This window comes from Corapipo altera, unplaced genomic scaffold (genome assembly GCF_003945725.1).
Source record: "Corapipo altera isolate COAL_440 unplaced genomic scaffold, ASM394572v1 71, whole genome shotgun sequence".
NCBI classification, from domain to species: domain Eukaryota; kingdom Metazoa; phylum Chordata; class Aves; order Passeriformes; family Pipridae; genus Corapipo; species Corapipo altera.
The window spans coordinates 3,604,462-3,613,808 of NW_020884916.1; the positions used below are offsets into that span (position 1 = coordinate 3,604,462).

At 51.9% G+C, this 9,347-nt stretch overlaps 1 protein-coding gene across 1 annotated transcript; it reads right to left on the reverse strand.

Moving 5' to 3' along the window:
• Positions 1-258: 258 nt before the first annotated feature.
• Positions 259-8,468, reverse strand: SCN3B (sodium voltage-gated channel beta subunit 3). Its single transcript, XM_027655413.1, has 6 exons — positions 7,974-8,468; positions 6,312-6,475; positions 4,626-4,851; positions 3,566-3,704; positions 2,966-3,062; positions 259-2,516 (listed from the first exon to the last, which is right to left on the reverse strand). The coding sequence occupies exons 1-5, from the start codon at positions 8,026-8,028 to the stop codon at positions 2,999-3,001; spliced, it is 648 nt and encodes a 215-aa protein (XP_027511214.1). The 5' UTR covers positions 8,029-8,468; the 3' UTR covers positions 259-2,516; positions 2,966-2,998.
• Positions 8,469-9,347: the final 879 nt, after the last annotated feature.

Sequence of the window (9,347 nt, forward strand, 5' to 3'; positions counted from 1 at the left end):
AATTCGCCACCAGAGCCCGGGAACAGGGGGGGCTGGAGCACTGAGGTGAACTGTGGGGTGGGGGAAGGCCCCCAGTGGGTTGGTTTTAGGCGTCGTGTGACTGTCGGGACCTTTGCGCTGTGCGCAAACCGCGGTGAAACGCTGCTGGAATGACCTGCTAGGACCTCTAGGAACTGTAAAGGCTCTGCAGCCAAACCTGGTGTAAGTAGCTAGTACATGGAAGTACGGTATCAATTAAAAACTCTATCAACCAGACAGTGTGAGTCTTTGTTCTCTTTATTATCCTGCCTGTTCTGGAGTCTCTCCTGTCGTGTCCGAACACAGAGAGTCTTTGCAGAGACCGACCTTTACCACCAGCCTTGAAAACCCCCCAGTTTTTCACTTGTTACTCTGTGAGATTCTCGAGCAAAACTTTTTTTCTCCTGCCTACAACACCACATCTGTCTGCAGGAACTGGAAAAGTGAAAGATGTGTCCCAAAACAAAAAAGCATCCCCAGGAGATGCGTGTGGGATACGAGGAGGTGCAGGACAAGGGGACGGCCCTTCTTTACCACCTGAGGTAGCTCTCAAGAAGTTCTTAGTTTACTCCTTTTTTTTACTTAACCAGAGGGTTTTCAGTGCTTCACAGGGGCTGAGGAGCAGAGCTGAAGTGAGAGAGAAGTTTTGTGACCTTACCTAAAACAAAAAAAATCTCCATGGGCTCTCGTGATCAGTGCTGGAAACTCTGGAGTTACAATCTGCTCCCTCCTCTGTTGCTGTGGGTTTGGAGTTGGGATAATGCAGGCAAATCATTGTAGGGAAAATGATAACATCCAGCTGAACTTGAAGAGGGTCTGCTTTTTCCCCCTTTTGGATATTAGGTTTTAGGGAACTGGTGCCCAGACTACAAGTGGAAAGTGTGCTCCAGTTGCCAGACTTGGCTCTGGATTTGGGAGCAATCCTACTGCACTGTAGTAGTTTACTAGACACCCACTCTAAAAAAAGGGTTGTTGAACAACTGCCAGTTAGAAATCTGGCCTGGGCCTGACTTACAAATGGAGTAATTTCCGTGATTTTTAGCAAACACATAAAAAGCAGCAGAACAAAGCAGAGGGAATTCCATAGGTGGGAAGCATGCCTGGAGTCACAAGCACTTTGGAACTACTTGGAAGCATCAGTGTAGCAAAATTTGTCAACTCTAGCAAGCAGTACAGGCTCCATTGCAGCAGGGATGTAACATCTGCCATAGGACAAACCCAAACATCCTCCTCTTTAAGGTACAATTCCACCCTGGCCAATCTTTCTGCCTTTTTCTCCCCTTCCAATCCCAGTTGTTGAGCTCAACTGATCAAGTGGGAGGCTAGAAAACAAATTTTACTCAACCCTCTGAAAAGGTAAGTTTGCATAGGAAAGAGGGAATTTAGAGCGTGATTCCTGGGCAGCAGGGGGTCATTTAGGATGAATGCTGACTGTTCAAACCAGTGAGCAATTAGCATAAGAAAGAATTAGGACTAACTGGGAAAAATGGATGTTTTCTGTCTGTCCCTCTAGATGGTGCTGTGCTGTAGCATGAGAGAAGAGTGTAAAATGTACAACCATTTCACTAAGGTGGTGTCCTGTGAGGGCTTTGCCTCCTGGTTATGTCTCTTGCATGAGGCTGCCTTCCTTCCCGGGGTTTCCCAGAAGGAGGTGGATCCCATACCTTGTCCTACTTGCCTGGTTGCTGTTGCAGGACGTGGCTCCACAGGTTACTCCTACCACTGTGTGTCTGTGTACTCCAGGAGTAAACCTGCTGTGCAAGGCAGATGGAAGGAGCTGAGAATATTGACACTTGCTAAATGAAAGGAGGGACATGGGGGATTCTCATACTTACATCATCCTGCCTCCCAAAGCAGGAATATTTCAGGATCTGTTCTGAATTCCCTCCAGAATCAGGTACCTCCAGGCACAGGGGCCCATCCTTCCTACTGTACATTTTTAACTATTTTACTGCATTACAGTCCCACCCTACTCTGCCTGTGCATGGGCAGCTCAAAGTCCAGATCAATTTACCAAGCAGCTAATTAATTAAATTCTTCCTGTTTTGACACCAATAAGACTGTTTAGTCTGCAATACGTGGTGGAACATCACCCTAAAATGCCCTCATCCCCAGTCCTGCAGGTCAGAGTGACGTGACATCCATACCCTTTACCTCTGCAATGGAGAACTAGCATATTTAGCAAATAAAGGTGGTGGTGACAGCAGCTAAGGAATGACAGGTAACATTTACAAAGCCATTGAGGTGATGATGGAACTGAAACTTGGGAAGGAGCCGTGCTGCCCACACCCCTGTGCCTTTTGCTCAGCATGCTTCAACAGAAGAGTCCTTTAGCAATGGGCTGGCAGCTCAGGATGGAGTCATGAGACCAAAGTCAAGGCTGTACAGAGTCCAAGGCAAATGGAAGAGAATTTACACTTCCCCGTGTTTCCTCCCGGCGGCGCAGAGCTCCCCTCAAACCTGGCTGGTGTGACGTGGTCCTTCTGTCTTCAGAGCCCCTGCAAGGGAGAGAAGCCCTCTTGGACCTCACCAGAGTGAGGGTTGTGATGGGATTAGCACAGCAGCTGACAGGACGGGAGCAAGAATTTAAAAGGTTTTAATCCTTCCCAGTAGATGATTCCTTTGGAGATGGAGCCCTTGCAGCCCTCGTGGGCACAGCTCCCCATCTGCAGGGGGTGCTGATGATTCCCAACTCAAGGGGAAGGGGCAAAGGAGGTGTAATTCCATCATAAAAGTGAATGTGTGTGTTGGTTTGGGGATTAAAGTAAGATGACTACACCCACCACCTCAAGGCAGCTGTGTTGCTTCTGAGGCCCAGAGGAGGAGCACAGCCATGCTCCAGGAGTCTCCCATCTGCCTTTTCTCCAGCCCCACAGCACCTAACTCACTTCAGGGAGGCTGGAAGGTGGACACACACAAGCAGTGACTGAGTTTCCTCATCCCCTACCTTGGTGCCGTTCATTCTGCTGTCTCCTCTCCGCTATTCCTCCACAGGCACAGCACAGTTTTCCTTGTTTTCTGAGGGAATCGCAAGATAGTCTGTCCTGTAGTTGAAAGGGAAGGAGGAAAGCATAACCTCAAGTGCTACAGTGCAAAAGCCACTTTGGGTCCATTCACCTGGAGGTGACAAATGTCACCTGTAGAAGATGCTCATGGCAGGAAACTCCCCTTGGCATAGTCAGGAGCAAACACAGAGCCTTCCCTACTGGAAAATCCTACACATACAGCCTTCCTACTGTGTACAAAGAGCACCCTTATCCATGCCAAGTGTGGAGAAAGATGGGAATGGACCAGTAAGAAACCAGCCCTTCCAGGAGAGCATCTCCACACAGTCCGAACCAGGCCACCCTGGGATACCACAGTGTGGCCACGCTCCCCACCTGCACTGTGGAAGTGCCTCTTGGTACTCCTAAACATTACAAGGATTTTTGGACACCCAACTAGACCATGCAAGAGCAAGGTTCAGTTTTCTTGCAGTCTGATCTGACCTGTGACATCTGAAGAACCCTGGCAAAACAACTGGGACCTCCAGAGATCCCACACTTACGCGTTTTCCTGGGCGGCCTCCTCTGCCTTGGAGACTTTCCTGTAGCAATAGACCATTTCTATCAGCAGCCACAGGGTGAGGAAGACCAGCAGAATATACATCATAATTTCTGAGATGACAGAGGTGAAGTCTTCTCCAGCTGTTAAGAAAATGAAACAGTCTCTGATCGTGGGAGCACAGCAGCTCCACGGACACGTCCCACCCTTGTGTCATCCTTCCTAGATGAAGATGTCTCCTTGCCAGAGATACCCAGGTGCCACTAGGCTGTGAGGGGTTAAAAGAGAGGGACTAGGACAAGCTGCCAACAGCAGCAATCCCACAGGGTGTCTCCAGTGGGATCAGACATGATGTGATCCTCACGTTCTGTGCCACCCCCACATCCACAGGGATTGCTCACCCTTGGCCTGTCTCATCCTCACGCTCTGTTTCCTCCCTGTGTCCTACTCGCTGGTGCTACTTGCGATCAAAACACAGAGATGCTTGTGGGGAAGAGGGAGGGGAACACCCAGCAGGAAAACAGGAGGGCTGAAAGCTCCTGCCCCTCTCTGAAAGAACAGCAGAATTCCCACTGTTCTCTAGCAAGCCGGGGTTCCAGGCTGAACCGAGCAAACCCGAGAGGAACAGAAAGACTCAGGAGCACCCGAGAGGGAAGGAGGGTGGGAGCAAGAGAGTGATATCAAAATGGAGAATGAGCCGTTCCCGCAGGGAGGGGGCGGCAGCAAGGAACGCTGCAGCTCCCTGGGAAAGGCAGTGCTGTAGCATCCCAGAGCCACCGCAGGAGGAGCTGGAAACCCCTGCTCGCGCCTGCCCAGCTGTGCCCAGCTGTGCCCCGGCCTGCCCGGCTGGCTGTGCCTCCCCACGCTCACACACAGCCCTGTTTGCAGCCAGCACACAGCGGGCAGGTCCGTCCTGCTGAGCCCTGCGCGGAGCTTGGCAAGGACAGACAGACTGTGTGGCGGCTCAGCCACCCTCTCCTGCGCTGCCACGGCAAACCCCATCCCTGGAGGACAACACCCACGGCCAGAGGCGGCACAACAGGCTCCCTGCCAGCCCGTCCTACCCTCCTCCACCACGGTGAGGTGGATGAGCCGGGAGCTGGTGAAGAGGGGCCGGTGGATCTCGAACTCGAACTCCCGGGTGATGTTACAGGTGTAGATGCCAGAGTCGTTCAGGGTCACGTTTACCACGGTGATGGACACGTCCTGCATGTCTTTGCTCCCGTTCCACTGTATCCGACCGCTGAAGCGGGTCGGGAATTCTTGGTTGGTTTTCCTGTACTCGTAGATCTGTGAGGGAACGTGAAAGGGAACTCTGGTTAATCACTGACAGGAACAGCATCCCCCTCTAGCTACACCCATGGATGTTCTGGGCTCCCTTAGTAACAGCAGCTATTCATATTCCATCATCCTTTACCTCGAAATATCAGGCGACTTTAGAAAAGACAGAGAATTGAATTATCCCAAAACTGGCATCTCCATCACAGGGGCAGAAAAACTGAGTCACAGAAAATCACTGACACACGTGGACAGTGACACAAAAAAAGCAGCAATGGAACTAAAAACCAGGATCCGGCAAGTCTTTGTGCCTGTCAGCCACTGCATGTAAGATCATCTTGAGAAAGAACCACAGAATATTTACAGCAAAGACAAACAGTCATTTTCGGGAAGCCCTGAGATGAAGGATAAATATGACAGTGGGATATTCTGGCTGACCACAGTCCCCATCATTACACTGCCTGTCCCAGCTCACCTCCATTGGCATTCTTTGGGTTGCCACTGGTAAATAAATATATCACCCTGAAAGTGAATCCCCATCCCCACTCCCTCAGCGTGGTCCCTTTAGTTGTCAGACAGAAGGAGAATATTTGTCATCTTGCCTGGCCCTGCTCAGTCAAGATGAAATGCAGCCACTGATCTAATGCTCCATACTCAGATAAAATAGCTAAAAAGAAATATGCACTCAGCTTTACCTCCATTTCACCATCCTTTCTTGCATCCCAGTTGCCCCCCATCTGTGCAATTTCCATTTTGATTCACTCTGGAAATGGATTTTACCTTTTCCTGACAGGGATCCAAAACAAGCCCCAGAGATCCTCCCACAGTCAGGATAACACTGCTTTCCCTGAGGCAAAATAAAGTAAATCCTGTCCTGCAGTTTTCTTGGAGGCCAATTTACCTTCCAAAATAACAGCTTTGGGATTTAGAAAAGGGATTCAGACCTGGCCAAGGGTACCAAGTGTCACTCTATACTTCTGCCTCCCTTCTTAGATACTGGACTTGAGGTATTCAAGGAATGAACTGGAAACTGGCACTCATGTATCCATGACCCAAATGTTTGAACTCTGGAACAGATTCTAGCTTTTCTTGCCATGGGTTCATGCTGTGCCCAAGTGTGAAAATGGGCTAAGCAAGGAAAAGGCACTTTAGTTGCTGTTCAAAATTGGTGCTGGGTGAAAATGCTGCAGAAATTGTGAAGACCTGCAGCTCAGAGCTGAACTCCAAGCTCGTCTCTCTGCCAAGATAGGAAAGCAGCCCATGGGGCATTTCTATAGACTTGGAATCAGAATGTGGCAGAAAGCTTTTGTTCATTTCTGGGTCTCTCTCCCTCCCTTGCACAGTGTTCCTTGGGGATCCTGCCCCAGGACAAACTTACACTGCCACAAATACCTCTTGGCTTCTCCCACACGAGTTCACTGGGCTGTGTTTCACTGTAAGACCTATGAAAACAGGTTCCCAAACATACATACGAGTTCATCCTTTCCACCCTCGGGCCTGTAGTACCATTCCACCACCGTGCTGGCCGTGACCTCTTCCCTCTTCATGCAGGAGATGCAGAGCAGCTTCATGTCTGTTCCTTGGACAGCCTCTGTCTCAGATGGGACTTCAACACAGACTGCAGAACAAACACCAGCTGGGGGAAAGGAGCGGCAGAGTAGTGTTAAGGTAGAATTAGAGAGACATCAGTCATCCACACCTTAGCATTTATGATCAGATTGTCATCCCCCATGGAAAATGGTTTGATTCATTACCAGCACCGTCTGACAACAGATTAAGTCTCAAATGTCAAATTTTACCAACCTTCCTTCTCTGAGATATTAATAATTCATAATAATTAACACAGGCTGATCATTTCACACAGATTCAGCTCTCCAGGATCTCCTTTGCCACAACTTTCATCTCTCCCCTCGTAATTAATGCCACTTTAAAGGCATTGTTCATTCCCTCCCATGCGTGCTGAGCATGCTCCTGCTCCAGCAGCAATTACAGTCTGGGGTGGGGGAAAGCCCAGAATTCCAGTGTGGAGGAACAGCTCGCTCTTTGTGCTAAGTTAAGAGGTCTGGATGCTTTAATCCATCAATGTGTTCAGAATCCGTGAGGATTTGCCACCCTTCCTGTCTCTGGGCTTCCTGGGCAGTACTGGGAACCAAGGGGTTTGGACATGAGTGAATTTGGCAGCAGGAGGAGTTATTGATTTCACATGCATTCCTGCTCAAAATGCTTCCAATCAGGTCTGTGCTAATGCTGGAAACTCTCAGCTACTGCTCTTGCAAAGAAGGGGAAAATCGTTGCATGTGAAAGCACAGACTTGGGCAGGAAAGGATCGTTTCAGCACAACATCTCAGCCCAAATCCCTGCTGACATTTGTCCCCTGGGCTAAACAATACTGGGCTCTGTCTGCCCAAGCCTGTCTCCAGAGCCCAGACGCTGACTTTGCTGGCTGCTCCCTCCTCCCCAGCCTCAGAGACACCATTAACCCGCTCTCTGGAGCACTGTATGATCCCAGGAACTATTCCTGGAAACAGCCCGATTCCAGTTCTCCCGTACTACCAGCTCCATGAGTAGCACCAGCGTTCAGGGAGAAATAAGGAAAAGCTACAGGATCTTGCTTTATTCCAGTAAAATCAGATGCACACACACACACACACACACAGACACAGAGACATGCACCCCACACACAGGGCTGGAGGGACGTGCACATCAAAATGTGGCCGTGTTGGCAAGACCAACCCACCTTTCCCTGTGGCAGTTACAATTGCAATAAACTGATTTACTCCAGTTTGTACAGACTACACGGAAACTAAGCACCAACACACGGCTTAATGCTCTGCACACCCTCCCTGAAGGCGACTAAATGTTAAATTACACTGCAAATTTCCAAACAACAGCAAACAGCAGAGGACATGCACATGCTTTGTGCCGTGAGTCTCCTCAGCACCGAGGGGTTTTCTCTGCTCGTACCAACTCCGTCACATTCACACCAACTCTGCACGAACGTAATTCCCTTCTCTCGTAAACAAAACAAAACAAACAAACAAACAAAAAAAGCCGCTCGGAAAGCAGCGTGAAGGGAACCCTGCTAGGAGATTTAAAGCAGCATCCTTAGGAGATGTGGGAATGGAAGCACCTACCCCAGAGCACCAGCACGAGCGAGGACGCCCAGAGCATCGGCGGCAGCGCAGCCATTGTTCCGAGGGCTCAGCCTGGGCAGAGGCTCCTTCCCGAAGATGCTGCTCCGCTCCTCGCCGCGGACGCGGCGCAACAGGATGCCGGGCGAGCGGGAGCCGCGGGCGCGCTGGGGAGGCGCGGGAGGAGGATCGCGGTGGCCCCGAGCTCCGGGCGAGGGCAGGGCTTGGGGGGGGCGGCGGCAGCACCACGGACAGAGCCCGGGGCCGGACAGCTCCGCCGGGCTCCGCGGGGCGCGGCCGGCGCTGCGGGAGGAGGATGCGCTGGGGCCGCGGGTGCGGGAGGATGATGCGCGGGCGGGCGGAGGCGGGAGGATGCGGGAGGATGCGGGAGGATGCGGAGCAGCAGCGGCGGCGGCAGCAGCAGCAGGTGCCCCGCGCGGGGCGCGGCCGCCGCTCTTTGTTCCCGCGGGATGCGGGGCGCGGATCCCGGGCGGGAGGAGGATGCCGAGGATGCTGGAGCAGCCCGGGCGGGGGGCACGGCCGGCACAGGCATGCGCGGCCACCTCCCCCGGCCCCGGGGCGTGCAGGGCTCCTCCCGCTCCCCGGGGCTCCAGTGACCCCTGGGCTGCCTCCCTCTCTCCCTGGCTAGAGGGGGGATATCATAGGATCACACTGGAATGGACCTTAAACACCACCCAGTTCCACCCCCTGCCACGGGCAGCGACACCTTCCACCACACCAGGTTGCTCCAACATCCAGCCTGGCTTTGAACACTTCCAGGGATGTGGCATCCACAACCTCCCTGGGTAACCTGTCACACGACCTGTCACACCACCACACAGTAAAGAATTCCTCCCTAACATCCCACCTGAATTTCAATTTGCACCCACCACTCCTTGTCCTGTCTCTGTGGCTCAGCACCACATATCAGCATCACTGCCTCCAAAAAAAGCCAAGGGGGGGGGGTGGGGGGAGTTATCCCTGCAGGGTCACAGAAAGGCCTCTGCTGTAATAAGTTTAATACTAACATTTGCACGGCTCTGAAGGTCACGGTTGGAAATACTGGGAAATCCTCTCGCCTCATGTTCCAGCCTGATTCCCGGGAGTTTAATGCCAGCAGCAGGCTGGGCTTTCTCTCCTTGGACCGTGGCCACCATGCCCTGGAGGGTTCCTCCAACTCTGAAGGTCACAGTGGACAGAGAGGGGGAAATGAAGTGCTTTTTAAATGCGCTCCCTCTTTTTAAAGCATCTACAGCTCGATACACAGCACAATTAAACCTGACCACCCCCACGGGGGAACGACATGGGAGCGACTGGCACTGCCAAAACTCAGAGTGCAGATGGCCAGACCCACCCAAACAGGGGCATTTGCAGCCA

Bases quoted from the DNA above. Each gene is read 5' to 3' on its own strand.
- SCN3B (XM_027655413.1), bottom strand. From the start codon at position 8,028: ATGGCTGCGCTGCCGCCGATGCTCTGGGCGTCCTCGCTCGTGCTGGTG. The intron at 6,476-7,973 runs GTAGGTGCTTCC...CCTTTCCCCCAG, and splicing joins GCTCGTGCTGGTGCTCTGGG to CTGGTGTTTGTTCTGCAGTC. The intron at 3,063-3,565 runs GTAAGTGTGGGA...TTTCAACTACAG, and splicing joins GAGGCCGCCCAGGAAAACGC to GACAGACTATCTTGCGATTC.